This window comes from Cibotium barometz, chromosome 30 (assembly GCF_041138505.1).
Source record: "Cibotium barometz isolate CiBa-2024 chromosome 30, ASM4113850v1, whole genome shotgun sequence".
In the NCBI taxonomy this organism is placed as follows: domain Eukaryota; kingdom Viridiplantae; phylum Streptophyta; class Polypodiopsida; order Cyatheales; family Cibotiaceae; genus Cibotium; species Cibotium barometz.
Window position 1 is genome coordinate 41,086,891 of NC_141075.1, and position 18,079 is coordinate 41,104,969.

The 18,079-nt window shown below is 49.4% G+C and overlaps 1 protein-coding gene across 1 annotated transcript in view; it reads left to right on the forward strand.

Moving 5' to 3' along the window:
* Nucleotides 1-18,079, forward strand: part of LOC147621494 (uncharacterized) — a 141,327-nt gene that overhangs the window by 94,220 nt on the left and 29,028 nt on the right. Inside the window, exon 6 of the mRNA XM_086824251.1 lies at nucleotides 16,087-16,164. Coding sequence (XP_086680377.1) covers nucleotides 16,087-16,164 — 78 coding nt within the window. The remainder of the gene's footprint in view (nucleotides 1-16,086; nucleotides 16,165-18,079) is intronic.

Sequence of the window (18,079 nt, forward strand, 5' to 3'; positions counted from 1 at the left end):
TATATCATAACCGCCAAAATAAACATGATGACCAACCATGGAGTGTTGATTATGCTCTTGCAAACAAACAATATCTGGCTGCATTTTATGTACATAATTCCATAAAAGCCTCCACTTTGAGACATTGCAGAGGCTCTGTACATTGTAGGTAAAGCACTTAAGTGTTTGAGGCATGAAAGAGGTATATACAGCAAAGTATGAGATATAAAAACAAGACATCAGAGAGGCAAAGCCTCTGCCTGCATGGGCTGCATTCCATCAGGACCCATGAAAGACATAGCATTATCCCCTTCTTCTGAATCACATATGGGGATGCCCTTCTTCAAAACCCCCACCCAATTTTGAAGGACAGGAGCTGAAGTAGAAGCCTGTCCTGGTAAGGGAGAAGAAGCATCCCATTGACGAGATTGAAGGGGGCGTTGCTTCAATACAACCACCTTCTTAGGTTGTTGAAAACCATCCTGATCAATCCCCGCAGATTCCTTCATCTTCTCTTTTCCTTTATCTTTTCCTTTTCCAGCAAGTGACTGCACCTGATTGATTGGTTTGACATTCTTTGCTCCATTTCTATTTGCTGTCTTAGCTTGCAAATTCTCATTCTTTTCCTGTGTCTGGGGCGGCAAGGCATTGGGAGGGGGCTGATGCAGAACCATTGGGCATTCAAAGGTAGATGCCCAAACTTGTGGCAGGCAAAACAAGCTCCTGCAAACACACCCCACTTCAATTCAAAATACTTTTTTCCCAATTGCACTCCCTCAACTTCCACTGCAATAGAAGGAGGGGTAGGTGTATCAGTGTCCCAGAGAATGTAGAACCTGTTACGGTTTCCCGTGGGGCGTGGAGGACAAATGACCTGTCCCAAAGAAGCAGCCTCACGCATATAGTCCGGGAAGTTAACAACCTCAACCCATACAGGACAATGATGTCGTATAAGACTTTGATAATCCTTGTTTGGGGACCAGGGCAGCATGTACCATCTGCTTTCCGTAAAACAGGGGAGAGAATTCAAGAAGCCTCTGCTTGCACGAAGCATCTGATAAATGCACCTCATAAAAGCCTCTGGAAGCAAAATACACTCCCTCTACAAAGCATCCTCCAAGGATGGACTTAATCCACTGCGCGACATCACTGGCCGCTGGGATTCTTCCTGGAAAGAAAATTATAACTGCAGTTTGAGACAACTTCCTGAGAGGATTCACGAGGGACGGCAACACACACACACACACAAGAGTAGACAAGCAAACGAGAGAGATGGATGGTTGAATTTTCCACTATCTTCTTCACTTCTCTATAACCATAACATGAAGATAAGAGTACATACTAAAAGGGAAAGTACTCTGCTACTAAAACATACAAGGTTCATAGTGTGAACCCGACTATATGAGCTAGCGCTATAACTAAGTAAACCAAACTCGTCGTTATACAACCTGTAAACCATTGGCGACATCAAAACCGTAATCTCACCGACCATGCGAGTGGCGAAAGTGCGAATTTGTGAGATAGAGAAATCGAGCGAATGACCGTGAAAGCTCCCCGACCCCTGCCTGTGCTCCTATGCCTGTGTCGCCTCTGTGCCCCTTCCTTCCTCCGCCTCCCTCTATCCTTCTCCGCCTCTGTGCCTGCATCGCCCATTCCTTCCTCCGCCTCCCTTCTGTCCTTTCGGCCCTGCCTCTGCTCGCCATCATTCCTCCGCCTCATCCCTCTGCGCAGCGAACATCTCCTCCGCCTCCCATCATTCCTCCTCCGCTGGTCGCCCTTGCCTCTTCCTCCCCTTCATTCCTCCACCTCATCCCTCTGCGCAGCTCTTCCCTTCGCCTGTGTGTCCAGCTTCCTGTTTTTTCTTTTCTTTTTTTCTTTTCTTTCTTTTTTTTCTTTTTTTCTTTTTTTTTCTTTTTTTCTTTTTTTCTTTTCTTTCTTTTCTTTCTTTTTTTTCTTTTCTTTCTTTTTTTCTTTTTTTTCTTTTCTTTTTTCGTTTTTCTTTTTTCTTCTTTTTTTTTTTTTCACTCCCTCCCTTCTTTTCTTTCACCTCCTTGCCAGCCTCTTCCCCTTGGTTCGGATTGCTCCTTGTCCGGGTTTAAGTCGGCCTTCTTTTTCGATTAGCATCATGGATAATCATTCTCCCTCGACGGGGCGAACCATTGTTTTTTCCGAAGACAAGCTCGTGGTCCTCTTCGCCGAGATCAAGAAAGACTCCAAAACGATCCTCATTGCCAGAATCTTTGGATCTCACCCTTCCCGTCTCTCCAGGCTCGGGATTGGGTCGTGGCGGCTTTGCCTTCCGACCTCACTCCACACTTTCGAGATGTCAAGTTGCTTGGAAGAGGTTTCTTTCAGGTGGATTTTGATTCCGAGGACGCAGCCTCAGAGGTTTTGAAGGGTATCCCTTTGCCATTGGGCCCGAGGAAGGTTTTTTTTCTTCCCTACTCTAGCTATTTCGACCCTGTTGAGGAAGACCGGAACCGTTTCCTGATTACTCTCAGATTCCCAGGTCTTCCTCGCGCATATTGGCCTATGCTAGAGGCCATCGGATCTGCCTTTGGGCTAGTTCTTCAAGTGCCCCCCTTCCACGCTTTGCCAACATCTTCTGCCCAGTTGGTTATTGCCTCGGCGGATGCTGTCCCCAGGGTCATGGTTCTTGCCCGTGAGCTTTTTGAGGACTATTTTTTGCTTCCGGGCCCTAGTGGTCTTTTGAAGCAACGTATGGAGATTGCAGGTCAACCCGATCAGTGCCGCGTTTATCACTAACAGGGTCACTTTGCTCGAGATTGCCCTCGGGCTCGGGGTCATAGGAGGCCTTGCAAGCGTGCCTCTCAGGCGCAAGACCTCCTTCTATATTGCACCTCAGATAGATGATGTTTTTGGGCAGAGGGATGTATCAGCTCATGCTTCTTTGCAGGGAGATGATATATCAGATCAGGATGTTTTTGTTGAGTCCTCTATACTTGGAAGGGGCGATATACAGGATGCTCAGCACAGTGGGGATCATGTATTGCAGGATTTTCAGCATGATGCCATTGCCCTTGATGCCCCGCAGGGCGCACAGGTTTCTTTTACATATGTAGGTAGTGTGTAGGGCCCCGGACAAGGGCATGTCAGTGGACTTTGCCCCGTGGATTATCCCATCCTCCAGCATTATGAGAGGCATCCTCAGGCTGCCCATCGTCTTCTTAGATCGGGGGTCAAACCCTCTTCTCTTCCATGAGAATCGTCTCATGGAATGTTCTGGGCCTTGGAGGGCTTCCCACCCGTGGTAGGAACCGCCTTCTGAAGGAGCAGCTTCACCTTGCTATTACAGGAGGGTCTATGGATATACTTTTGTTGCAGGAACACAAATTGGATAGATCTCAGTGTGGCAAAACTGGTAAGATGCTTTCTGGCCACACCTTCTGGTCCTCAGCTGTTGGGACTAGAGGGGGTGTTTGCATTTCAGTGGTAGCATCTGTTATGCCTCATGTTATTGGGCACGGTGTTATCATCCCTGCTAGAGTGCAGTGGATGTTGATCATGCATGAGGGTCAGAAATTGGGAATCTTGAATATTTATGCACCTAACGTGAGAGGTGAAAGGGTGGCCTTTTGGGACACCATTACAAATGTCATTCCCCAGGTTGATCATTGGATAGTGGGAGGAGACTTCAATATGGTTGAGCAACCTTCTGACAAGGAGGTTCGCGCGAAGGGGGTTTACGCCCTTTGGAGCGAGCCTCATGGGAGAGGTTCACGCTCTCTTTCTTTGGCAGGGATTGCTGGACTGAGGATGACTTCCAGAGAGAAGGCCAAATTCCTTATCTTTCTCTGGGCATAACCGCAGGAGCGGGGTTGAGAGCAGCTTTGCACATCTGGACAGATTTTATGTGGATGATTGGTCCCTGGATAGAGGAGGCACCATTGCTATTATGCGTGGCAGCACCAAATCCGATCATTGCCCCGTTGTTTTGTGTCTCAGGAACGTGGGGCTCGCTCGGTGTTACAGGACTGAGTATTTTACCTCTTCTTCTTCTTCTTCCTTTTTTTTTTTCCCGAGAAAAGATCCTTTCATTAGTTATATAAAAACGCCCGTAGGGCTACAAAAGATCCTCTCCTGCTCACAAGAAGAACAAAGCAGTGAACGTGACCAAAAAGGATGTAAAATTTAGATGGACAGGGAAGGAAGTGGAAGCTTTGAACAAGCTTAAGGAAAAGCTAACCACTGGTCCAGTTTTGGTTTTACTAGATCTACATATAAACCTTTTGTGGTACAGTGTGATGCATGCGGGAATAGCATTGGAGCTGTTCTTATGCAAGATGGTCATGTTATTGCTTATGAAAGTAGAACATTGTTACTAGCAGAAAGGAATCTACATGTGTATGAGAAGGAGCTTCTTGCGATTATTCATGCTCTTTCTACTTGGAAGCATTACCTTCTTGGGGCTGATTTCATTGTTCAGAGTGATCATCAGACTCTACGATGGAAGCTCTCAAAGAAGCATATGAGATGGGCAAACTTTTTGTCCATGTTTCACTTTCAAATTGTTCATGTGGATGGCAAAAAGAATGTGGTTGCGGATGCTTTGTCTAGGAAACCACATGTGGTTGCCGTCTCTATTATCTTTCATCATGAACTTGATGATATGCGAGAACAGTATACTCATGACTCAGATTTTGAGCGAATTTTTGATCGTTTGACTGAAGGAGAGCGAGTTGATCATTATTCTCTCAAGGAAGGATTTTTGATGATGCATGACAAATTGTGTGTCACATCTCAGTTGAGGCAGAAGGTTTTGATAGAATGCCATGCTCCGCCTTATGCAGGACATGAGGTCACTTCTTTGTTGATGGAGATAGTGACTCAAAGCAGAGCCTTAATGAGGAGTTTGGGATCCCGGCTACCGTTACACTTGGTGTACAAAGATCCAAAGCAATGTTGAGAACACCTAACAATGATCCAAGTGTATGCAGGTCTACTAGAGTCAGATATCCAGTGGACAAGCTGAGATATGATGGGTATACAGCCCATCATTATACGGTCAAAGCTATACAAGAGTAGAGCCTTCGTGTTTTAAGGAGGCACTTAGACATAAGCATTAGGAAGATGCCATGGATGAAGAGATGGTTGGATTAGATGCTAATGAGACATGGAATTTGGTGCCTTTGCCTAAGAAAAAGAAGTCTGACATCTCCTCCCTTCCTAAGGTCATTCAGCTACCTAGGATAGGGGGGGGATGGATTGATCAGAGAGTGGAGTTCTCGGGGCTCCCGAACCAGTGCTTCATTTGCAGGCAGGTCGGTTATCTGGCCAAGGCCTGCCCTCGCAAGAGACCCCGACCCTCACCACAGCAGCAGGCCCCTGATGGCCCGCCCACAGATGCGGCTCGGCAGGCTGCCTCCGGGCCACCTGCTCAGGCCACAGAGACCTCGGAGTGGCAGCCTGGACAGGGGCGCCCAGAGACCGCTGCAGCAGCACGCCCAGAGACCGCTGCAGCAGCAGCCACAGTCTCAGCATCACTGGGTTCCCGTGAGGAACAGCTTTGCTCCCCTCCAGGAGGAGACCCCGGCGACGACTGAAGACTAGGAGATGCCAGCACCCCCTCCTTCACCCCCCCCACCCCCGTCCCCTCCCACCGCCTCGCTTGCACCTTCGCCTCCTCCCGTCCCCGCTCTGGTTTCGGCAGCAGCTCCCTCTCCACCCCCCTCGCCCCCCCCTCCTCCCCCCCCGCCCGCCTCACCTTCCCGGGAGGCCCTGGCAGTCCCCTGGCGTTCACCTGCAGTCCGGAGGGCGCTGAGCACCGACCTCGCTTGAGCACCACAGAGGAGACCTACCATGCCGATTCGGGCTTCACGGATATCATCTATCCGCAGTCGGCTGAGTCGCCTCGGCATTAGACAGCGCTCGGAGGCTTTTGATTACGCCTTCACACGGCTTTTTGGAGCAGAGGGTCCCCATGAGCCAGCACCCATCCGAGTTCATGTAGTGATACCTCCGGCCCGCGGGGAGGAGGCACTTGATTCAGCGGTGGCCTTCTCGTTCCCTCTATGTGGCCCATGCGACCGGGAGTGGACTCTAGAGCTCGCTCTTAGCACTTTGAAGACTCAGGCAGTTGAGTTTTCTCATCATGTGAGCGATCTGGAGGTGACAGATGTGATAGGCCGACTATGGGAGTTGGCTCATTTTTTCTTGGATCCCGGGAGTGTGGATGCCGGGAGTGTGGATGCCTCAGGGATTCGTCATTTGGTTGTTCGCATAGTGGCAGACTTAGCACGCGACCCTGGATATGTATGTATACACGAGGTTGCTCTGTCAGAGCGGGAGGCAGTCGCCATGGGCCACAGCCACTGGCGCCTGATCCGTGATTCTTGCAGTACACCGGGTGGGCAGACTCGCAGCCGCTCGGATAGGGACTACTCTCCATCCAAGCCGCTTGCGAAGGCCCGCCGTACGGCTGAGACAACATCCACCTCAGTAGGTCATCCATGAGGATCATCTCATGGAATGTACAGGGCCTTGGCGGAGCACATTTTATACGCTATCGTGGTTGCTTGAGGCAGGAGCTTCAGAGATGCCTGGTTGGTGGCAGCATTGATATTTTGATGATGCAGGAGCACCACTTGGGTGAGAGCAGGATCCGGAGATATGGTTTGGTGATGCCTGGTAGATGGGACACCTTTTGGTCTGCAGGGTTTGGTCCTTTGGGTGGACAGGGAGGAGTATGCATGGTCATTGCAGATGTATGGCGGCAGGCCATTGTGGATCGAGGGATCATTGTGCCTGGTAGAGCACAGTATGTCATTCTGAGGATGCATGATGAGCTACTGGGCGTGCTCAACGTCTATGCGCCCAACCATGCTAGTGCCAGAGCAGAGTTCTGGACCCAGGTTACGGATGCATTGCCAGAGGCCGCACATTGGTGTGTCGAGGGAGACTTCAACATGCTTGAGGACCCGGCCGATAGGGTGGGAGGCAGTCATGTTACAGTGCACGGCACGGAGCTTGCAGCTTGGGACCGGTTTTGCATGTCACTGAGGATCACTGATGCATGGCAGCATGGGGCCTTCTCCCGCTCTCAGGATAGTCTTAGTTTCTCTCGATCGGATCGCCGGCAGGGAGGGACTAATCTTTCACGGATTGATCGCTTTTATGTGGGTGACTGGTTAGGGGAGCGAGGGGGCTCCGTCGGCATTCTCGCTGGCACCTCATTTTCAGATCATGCGCCAGTTATCTTGACATTGGAGGAGAGGACACGGGAGCCTAGCTTGCAGTTGAGGATCCCAGAGAGGGTACTTACAGATCCCAGTCTCGCTGAGGACATTGAGAGGATATGGCATGATAGTCAGTGCTCTGACCAGGATGCAGCAGGCCAGTGTGCCCAGGGACTCATCGAGCTTAGCTCTTTTTTGCACGCTGTAGCTTTGACACGGTTGGGAGAGATTCACGAGCGAGAGCATCGGTTGAGACGCAACCTTGCTTCGCTTCAGCGCCTTCAGGAGCAGCAGCCTGCATGTGAGTGGGTGGCGTCCCAGCTGAGCCAGGCACGCCAGGAGGTTAGAGAGGCAGAGGAGCAGAGACATGAGTTTTACTATCGTCGTCAGGCCTGTCAGTGGACACAGCTTGGTGATAGAGTGACTGGGGAGTTTTTTGAGATCACTGGACCCCGCCATGCTCGAGCAGGAGTCCGTCAGCTTGGTAGGCCGGATGGATCGGTAGCTACTGAGCCCGGGGAGATCAGAGCCATTGCCATTGCATTCTATAGAGACCTGCTTTCAGCGGAGCCAGCCACTGAGGATCGGGATGCTTGCAGACAGACTGTGTGGGCCCATGTGCAAAGGAGGGTCACAGATCGTATGCGTACAGTTCTTGGTGCGCCTCTTTCAGAGATTGAGCTTGCCGAGGCCTTGAGGGTCCTGCCGCGACATAGTTGCCCAGGGGAGGACGGACTGACGCCGGCCTTTTTTATGCGCTATTGGGACCTTTTGGGGCCAGGCCTCCGCAGGGCTTTCAGTATGTTTTGGACACTTGGGTGATGCCACAGAGCTTTTCAGAGGGCTTGATCTTTCTTATCCCCAAGGGGGAGGGAGTATCAGATGATATTCGGCATTGGAGACCTATTACGATCCTCAATACTGTCTACAAGGTCTTAGCCAAGGCCTTGAGTTTGAGGATCCAGCCCTTCCTGGGGGAGTTGATTCATGCTACCCAGACAGGATTCGTCAAGGAGCGCAGAATCCTTGACAACATCTTTACTTTTTGGGAGGCGATGGCCCGAGCTAGATTTCTTGGTGAGGACTTGGTCGTGATGCTTCTCGATTTTGAGAAGGCATACGATAGAGTTGATTGGGGTTTCTTAGAGGGCACTATGCTTCGCCTAGGCTTTGAGCCAGGCTGGATTAGAGGGGTGGCGGCCCTATATTCCATAGCTCGTAGCCAGGTGTTGATTGCAGGAGGACGGGGGCCGAGTTTTGAGCTGACCAGATCAATCCGTCAGGGGTGTCCCCTCGCCCCTTCTCTTTTTCTCTTCTTTGCGGAGGCTATGAGCATGTATTTGACGGCAGAGGAGGTTGGTTTGAGAGGACCTCCCAGTCCGGGGGGAGGACCTGCTCGATGCTGAATTTGCTGACGACACAGGCTTATTTTTGCATGGCCAAGAGGCCAATCTTCTTCGGGCAGAGCAGTTGCTCCAGGTTCTTAGTGCAGCTTCGGGAGCATTGATCAATCGGCGCAAGACAGTGGCCTTTTGGATCAGCAGCGCTCCCACTCCGGCATGGAGCCCGGACCCCGGTTTTAGATGGATTCCTCCTGGCACAGCAGTGCGGTATTTGGGATGCCAGATTGGACTAGATTTGTCACCTGAGCAGCAGATTGCCCCGCTTCTTCTGAGCATTCGGAAGAAGCTTTTGTATTGGAGTACAGCACGACTATCCTTGGTTGGGAGGGTGGTGGTGGCAAATCAGGTGCTGTTAGCGACCATGTGGTACATTACGTCTTGCTGGATCTTTTCGAGCTCTTGTATCAGCCAGGTACAGAGGCTGATCAGGAACTTTCTTTGGTCTAGGCGGGACGGTCAGCCAGCCCGGGCAAAGGTTGCATGGGCAGTTATTACACTTCCGCTGGCTCAGGGAGGCTTGGGCATTATAGATCGAGTCGATCAGAGTAGAGCCTTATTGGGGAAGCTTATTGTTCGGGGGCTGCTTCCAGGCGCAGAGCCGTGGACTATTGCAGCGGCTGCAGGCTCGGGCTCCCCCAGCAGGGGGCACTTGGGCACCAGAGATTCGCTGGATCTTCATAGAGATGAGGAGGACAGGCCTCAGTAGAGGATGGGAGGACAAATTTACTTTGAGCATCCTGAGAGCTTGGGAGCTGCTGAGACCGGGGCTCTCTCAGCGACCTCCTTCTTGTGTTGAGGAGCGAGCCAGACAGCCGCTCATCTGGAGCCCAGCGGGTTCGCACAGAGCAGGGTCATATGCTGGGTTCTCGGCCTCGTCTAGCCTGGGGACCTTTAGCGGCAGGCCCAGCACGTAGTTTTGGAGACTGGCAGGCCTTCTGCAGTCTCCCAGAGGAGATCCAGGTGGAGAGGCTGAGTCACTTCAGAGGGGGGTTGATTATGAGGGATGATATTCAGGAGGCACTCACAGAGGAGTGGTTCAAGCCTTTCGAGCCAGTGGCCCCATGGTGGATGGGAGCCTTTACACAGTTGGAGATCGTGATTGCTGTCAGAGCTAGCATTGAGGATGGCAGATGCCTCTACTATGAGATTCAGGATGAGGGCAGACTTCAGAGAGTGGAGGTGGAGTCGCCTTTGGTTGCAGAGTGCACTTTTCAGAGGATACGGGTAGTGGCCGCCGCTTCTCGGAAGTGGCATATTGACCCCGACCTTGCAGATGTGCCGGATTGGCGCATATGGGCATATGCAGCGCGCCCCTTGGCCCGGCTACAGTGGGACCCTGGGGAGTATGAGTGGCATGATCCTTATGCATCCCTTGAGGCCACAGAGATAACCTTTTTCCAGTATACTGTTCGGCTGGGGCGGCATATTTTGACGGCGAGGAGGATGGTATCTCCAGCTGCAGCGGGGCACTGGCGGCTACAGGGACTCTCACAGGACTTCCTGGAGGATTTTTGGGCTCGGCTCTGGGCTAGTCGACAGGCCCGCAGGATCTCGACTTTCCAGTGGCTGGTCGCCCCCACAGGGGCTCAGCAGTTGGCACCTGGCTTGTTTACAGCGGTCTTCCGGCGGCATGCGTCCCATGCGGCCACCCTATGGAGACACAGAGACATTGCCTATGGGATTGCCCTCAGGCGCAACAGATTTGGCTGCGGATGCTGCGTATTCTGGCCCCCCTCTCTCCAGAGGGTATGTTTACGTGGGGTGCCGCTGCTTGGTCGACTTCGTCAGGGCCTGCTATGGGCTATGAGATGGAGCAGGACAGTCAAGCCATCAGATTCATTAGGGGCCAGCCTCGCCTGGTTCCGTCACCGGATTTCTCGTCCGCCAGCTGGACACAGGAGAGGGATTTACGATGGGAGCTCCTCAGCAGCCTCACCATATGGTTCACCTGGAGGGCCCGGTGTTTCACGGCCTTTGAGGGGAGACTGGAGCCACCAGCAGAGACTGTACGGGGGATTTGGCAGGAGTTGATCCACACCCTGCGAGGACAGTATGACCGCATCCGGGGCGACTCGGATGAGGCGATCTTGCGGCGCCAGGCCTTTCACACCACTTGGCGCAGCGGCCCCTTCTATACCTTACACACGGGATCCCCCCGTTGTCATTACAGGCCACCTGTTTGGCTTTTCCCCCCTCCTATTGTATGATTTAGCCCCTCAGTCCTTTGTACTGATGCTTGTATTTTGCGGCACCTAGGGAGAGTCTCCCGGGCTGCCTTGCTGTATTCACTGCTCTGGTTCTCTTATGAGCAGGAGAGATCTTTTGTAGCCCTACGGGCATTTTTATATAACTAATGAAAGGATCTTTTCTGAAAAAAAAAAAAACACGAGGTTGTCTCCAGATATAGGTGATCTCTTGGAGGACCCTACTAGGTAAAGATGCATAGTAGATAGTTTGATTTACATAACTATCACCAGCCAAACTTGAGCTATTCAGTTGGATTAGTGAGTCGATTATGCAAACCCCAAGGAAGCCAAATTTAGATGTAGCTAGGAAAATACTTAGGTACATAAAGTCTATTGTACATTATGGATTTCTCTATGAGGCTAGAATCTAGGTATAGATACATGGGTACACCAATCCAGATTAGGCTCGTATTGTCTCAAACAGAAGATCTACTAGCGGCTTTATGTTCTCTTTTGGAGGTGTTGTTAGCTGTAGCAGCAAGAAGTAGCCGACCATTGCTTTGTCGAGTACAGACACTGGGTACCGAGGTGCTAGTATGGTGACATGTGAGGTAGCTTGGTTACACAAGCTACTTGCAGATATGGGTGAGCCGATACATAGGACAACTGTCATTTATTGTGACAATATGAGGAGCATACAATTGGCCAGTAACCCAGTGTATCATGCTAAGATGAAGCACATTGAGGTGCATTATCATTTTGTGAGGGAGAAGGTTCTAGCACATGATATGGATTTGGTTTATGTCCGCACAGAGGATCACATGGTTGACATCTTCACAAAGACATTAGATCCAAAGAAGCTTCGCAAGTTTAGATGCTTACTTGGAGTGCAGGGTATGGAGTTGAGCTCGAGAGACGTTGAATATTGACATGTCCAATGTGTTTATGCCAAATATCAATGTCTGCAAAATCACACCTGGACCATGTGCAAACATTGGAGTCTCACTTCAGGTATGTGCAAACACCTGCACCATGTGCAAACATTGGAGCCTTCACCTCAGTCATGCTTACATCCAATGTAAACATTTAGCGTTGGTTATTATAATCTTCCACATAACATCCATGAGAGTTAAACCTCACTTGCTATAACATGTGAAAGCTTAGATAAGGTTCTTGATGATTGCACAATGTAGTGGAGATAAGAGTGCAAGAGAGAGGGGGGGAGAGAGAGAAGAACAAAGACAAAGTACACTCGATTGGGTCCCAAATACCCTTTGAAGGGCCCTCACCAAGGACTAGTGTATTTACTTTATTGAATGATGAAAAATGACTAGTTTTCTGTGGGTCTTCCTTGGCTGTAAATCTGCAGCCTGTAATGGACCTGACTCTTGACCTTGAAGTTCACCTTAGCTTGGGTTCTCCCTTGGCTGTCCTGGTCAAGGTCTGTTAATCATGTCGAACGGAGGGGTGTATTCACTATACCGAAAGACCGGAGTTGCTCAAAGGCCCTCGAGGGTGGCGCCCTCCTTAGGAAAGTTGGTTTGAGGGAGAAAGGGGTGGAAAGGTCAATCCATTTCATTTCCATGGAAAAGGAAGGTACGAGCGGGTTGGGTGTTAGGAGTCATCTCCTGTCTGTATATTTACACCAGGGCCTCTGTTGTGGGTGTGCCTGCCCGATTTAGGTGTTTTCTCATTTTTCCTCACTCCATATTTTTTTCCATTTTTTCCCTATTTTTTCCAGGTGTGGGAGGCTGTCGTGTGGCTCTTGGTTGATCCAGGTGTGGTTGCCGACTGCTTCTACTGCTCCCCGCCCCTCTCTGTAGCTGGCCGACTTGGTCTGTATGCTGGCCGACTGATGTTGCAGTAGTCGGGTGACCTACAGAGGGCTGTCGGCTGGTTTTCTATTGGCCGACTGGACTATAGGGGCCATATAAAATGGCCCCTAGCCCCCACACACTTTGTATTCGGTATTCGGGATTTTCTTGTGTATATAGCAGAGTTATATGCTTCTCTCTCTCCCTCTCTATTGCTGTGTTTCCCCTCCTTCCGTGCCTACTGAAGATATCCTTGACTAGTAGCTACCTACAAAGACTTGCTTCTGATTCAACGGGAAAGAGATGGAGTCACCCTTACCCGTGTACCGCTTCCTTTTCTTTCCTCTTGAGCTCATTATGTGAACCGGCGCTCTAATACCATGAGAAGAATGCAAGCAGTGAGCTCGAGCTCCTTGCAAGCAAACTTCTTCACGCACACACACGAGTAGACACGCACACGAGAGAGATAGATGGCTGAATTTTCTTCTTTCTTACTTCTCAAAAACCATAACATAACGATAAGGAAAAGTACTCCACTACTACAACATTCAAGGTTCATAGTGTGAACCCAACCATATGAGCTAGCATTATAACTATGCCATGACTCTAATAACCAAAGTGGTTGTCATAAACCCTGTAAACCACTTTAAGTTCTTCATTTTTCCCACCCACTCACCCTTTTCAGTTACACCCCCGCAATGGCAGATTTACTTGAGATGGTTGAGAGGCACGTGAAGATCCCGACACTCCCCACGTTCCCAGTGGACCGTCAGTTGGACGGGAACAACTACGGCATATGGAAGGTAATGATGGAATCTGTTTTGGAGTCTTAGGACCTTGTTGATTTCATTGTTGTTGGGGTTCCACGACCGGAGTTAGAGGAAGGGGAGTTACCCTCGATCCGGAAGGAACGTGAGGCACAAACAGAGTTATGGGATCGTGTCAATGCCAGAGTCCGTTCTTTCATTTTCCTCAATTGCACACCACAGGTAATCAATCATATCAAGCATATGATGCTGGCCAGAGGTATATGGCAGTATTTGGCTTCTCTTTACAACAGGGTATCGCCCATGAAGAGGATCTCCTTAGAAGTACAGATGCGGGTGACGAATCGAGCAAAGTTGTCGATGATGCGGGAGCACATCAACAAGCTGCAGGCTATTCAGCAGGAAGTTCTCTAGGCTAGGAAAGAGATATCATCGGAGGATATGGCCATAACGTTGCTGTCACATTTGCCCTCTCAGTACTCAGCATTTTACGCTTTGTTGATTATCAGTGGGGGCAGGCTCAACACCATCACATGGGAGGAGCTTGTGCCCATGGTCTTGGACCAGGAGGAAAGATTCTCGAACCCTCCATAGGGCGGAGGTTCGGAGGCCTTAACTAGCCAACGGTTGAAAGGCCGTAACAACAAGGGCAAAGGGAAGGCTTCACCGGAGAAGTCTTCTTAGAAGAAGTCCGACTCAAACCGCGAGAAACTGAAGGCACAGAGGACCTGTAATGATTGTGGTGAGAAAGGCCACTATTGGAGGCAGTGCCTCAAGCGGAGCACCGAGAAGGGTGGAGAATCCTCACCAGCAACCGTGAAGATTCCAGCTTTTGTACACCTGGAGGTTATGGACACCAATGTTTCATTTTCTTTGTGTAGGGAGGAGGTTGGAGGACTCTCTGGTACGGATACTCGGGAGTGGATTCTAGATAGTGGTGCTTCTAGGCACATGACTCCTTCCCGTTCGGCTTTACAGGATCTCTGCCGGTATTCTGGTCACATCCTTACTGGGGATACATCCACTCTCCCAGTTCATAGTGAGGGCAGGTTGGAGATAGTTCTCAATGGCAGAGGGGGGAAGCATTCCTCCCAGGTATTGTATGTTCCATCACTTGGTTTTCATCTATTGTCAGTGCATCAGGTTTGCAAGACTGGCATACGGGCGGAGTTTGATGAGCATTTTGTTGTCTCTCTCTAGGACAAAGCAACAGGCCAGTTAGTTTGGGAAGGCGGAGTGGAGAATGGAGTTTACAAACTTTCAGCACTCTCTCTCCCAGGTCCTCAGTTTTGTGGTGAGTGGCAGTTTGGTAATGGCCACTTAAGTGTGGATATGCTACAGGTGCAGGCTTTCCCGTACCAGATGGTGGATAGCTTGCCAGATGATGGCAGCAGTTGGCAAGAACTTTCTAGTACAGATGTTGGTAGTTCTTGTGTTCCTTAGTCAGAGGAAACTTTACAGGTAACTTATGCTGTGATGTCTCGTAGCATTCGAGACAAAGAAACTCCTGTAGTTGAGGAAGTTCTTTCCACGGGGACCTATTCGAAGGCCAAGTAGATGACAGTTAATTACTTGAAGAAGGAGGTGGATGTTGCACATTCTCCAGGCTTTGTGGTTCCGGATTCAGAGGGGGTGGTTTACAGGTTTTCGAAGGCCTTGAGTGGTCTTCAGCAGGTTTCCAGGACTTGGCATCCCACTGTAACAGTTGTTGATCCTTGTGAGCAGTATGATGCCTCCTTGACTCGGAAGCAGAATGGTTCATTGATTTGGTTGCTCATTACCAGATTGGACGGGAGCTTCCTGATGAGGCTGTTGAGCTCATGTTTGCAAAGGACTCTTTGGGAGGCAGGATTACGTATCTTGTGGTTTCTGCAGCATGCGAAGGATCTTGGACTCTTTTACACAGGAGGGGGATTGATGGATGGAGTCAGACTCCACGGTTGAAGTGACTCAGATCGGGGAGGAGAGCCAGACACGAGGACCTTGACATCAGGCTACAGTTTTTCCCTTGGCTCAAGAGTAGTTTCATGGTGCAGTAAGAGGCAGCCAACTATTGCCTTATTGCCGACAGAGGCAGAGTACCGGGTTGCTTGTGGTGCTGCTTGCGAGGTGGTGAGGTTGCAAAGGTTACTTGGCAGGATTGGGTTTCCACTGGAACCCACCGTCATCCAGAGGCATTTTGTTTGTGAAAAAGATCATTGCTGATGACATCTTGCTAGAGTTCTGTTCGATGGAGGACAGTGCGGTGGACCTTTTCACAATCAGGAGCCCTGTGCTGCCAATAGGGTCCCGAGTGAGAGGACGTGAAAAAGATACCAATGTCCCACTCTCTCATAAACTGGCCGCGCTTCCTCTCCGCAGCCCTCGAAGATCCCTGGTTTCTCGCCCAGGTAGCCATGATGGTGTGAATAATATCACTCCAAATCCTACGAAGACACTGAGAAACAAGAATGGGAGTACCCTCAATGGCCTCGGTTCTGACATTGGGTTCTCTGGCCTTGGATCACTTCAGCAATTTATGACTAGAGCGTGTTTTGGCATTAATCTCCATTAAGTTAAGCACTTATGTTATAGTAGATCTTTAAAGTATAGCCTACCTTATGAAATTCATAGCAATTTATGGCTCCAGATTGTCATGTAGATATTGGAAATCTTTTCTTCCCCTACTTTGAATGGATTTTTTTTTTCAATCTTTATCTTGTTCACAACTTGTTACAATGCCCACCTCGTGGACTTTGCAGGATTTGTTAACCTTCATGAATTGCCGAGATCGACCAATGTGGAAATGCTATCATTGTACAGAAGCGTACAAATATTGGGTATCAACCTCTCAATATGTTTTCAAATATTTTGAGCACGAAAAGAAATACACCAATTGAGAAAAAGTAACGTGTTCAAAGATCTTATTGAGCAAGGAAATGTACGCAAAAACCAATTTGCCATCAAACTGATTTTCATGGCAACGTAATTCAAAAATGTGGAGTTTCAACTAACAAACATACCATATTAGAAACAATTGTTTGAATGAGGAGAACATTTTTTGGCTCTAAGTAATGCAGTGTTGTGCACGTCACAGAATATAAAGCAATATGCTTGATGAACAATGCACTTGACTGTTGGCATTTCTTTGATCACCTTCTCACATGTCTCGTAAACTTATAAGGCTTTTGGAAAAAAGCATGGAAAAGCAAAGCAGTCCATATATAAGGTCATGTTTGGGAGACTCTCACACATAGATATCAGAAGGCGACTCTCTCTCTCTCTCTCTCTCTCTCTCTCTCTCCACTCAAGGCTGTACAGCAGGCGCTACCATTATCGTCATTGATTGTACGGCTAGCGCAATAGTATGGACAGGAACTTCAGGATTGTGCAGATATCGTCAACTATATGGGTAGATGAAATGAAATGAAATGAAATGTTATATTAACGTCTTCAAGAGGCCATAATGACCTATGAGACCAAAAAGTTACATCATGGTGGATCTGATACAATGTCTGGATAAAAAACCAAAAAATGAAAAACAAAGATGGTACTACTGGCACCTAGAAAATGAAACTAGAACTGGAAGGTAAACAGAAACCCTTATCGGGTGTGAATATAGTGAGGGGGGGGGGGTACGCTATGGAGGTGAGTGGAGTACAGTGAGTGAGTATAGAGAGAGAGAGAGAGAGAGAGAGAGCAAGACTCAATTGAGACAAATGGGATTGTTCTTTTCCATATCCCATAAAATCATTTATATACATGAGCTCACTTTTTACAATGGTTGGCTGCCCATTTACAATTGGGGGCCCAAAATCGGCTTCCTAGCTCTATGTACATCTAGCTCACTACAACCGGCATTACACAAGCCGTAAGCTCGGTCATCCCATATATCTTTTATCAATAAGTGCTTAGCGCGGTTACAAAATGGTAGATTACAAGAAGCATAACCACGCTTGAAAAATGGTGTTAACCAGAGTGGTTAACAACTGCGAGTATCCGGAGCGTGGGGAGTCCGGCCACCATGGCGATTCTGTCTGCCACTAACGAGAGGGGGAGAGGGGGGGGGGTGTTAGCAGTCATCTCTTGTCTATACCATATTATAGTGTAGGGAGCGAGGGCTAGTGATGTGGGTGTGCCCGCCCCTATGAGGACCCTCTGATCATATTCCAGTTTTTTCCCATTTTTCCCAGTCATGGGGGTGCTATTTTTCCTTGGCCGACTTGTAGGCCAAGAGGGGCCTCATTTGATGCTGGCCGACTAGTTGTTTCCTGGTCGTGGGCTGGCCGACTTGCGTACTGCTGGCCGATTGGGATTTATTCCTAGTCGTGGGCCATATTGGGATTGTTAGCCTGTTTTAGACAGGGCCGCGACTGCAGCCCCAGCCCATATATATTGGGGCTCTTGACCCCCCACAGTTTTTTACCGGATATACTCGTGTATATAGTAGAGTATGACACCGTCTCTCCTCTCTTGCTCTTCTGCAGTTTTCTGCTCTCTGATTGCTCTCATTTTCGATGCACATTGCAACAAAAGAAGGGGGGGGGAGGGGGGGGGGTACGCCCGATCAACAGTAGAATTGCCAAGTACTCCTTCAGGAGCCTGGAGAAGCAAACGGTAGACTGTGAAGGTGCATCCTGAATGATGATCGGCCTCGAGAAAGTGCTTTCTGCCAGGGCTGCCGAGTCGAACTTGATCCTGATGTATAACCGCTGCTCAAGAAGTGGATGTTGGTGACTGAATGATGTCGGTGAT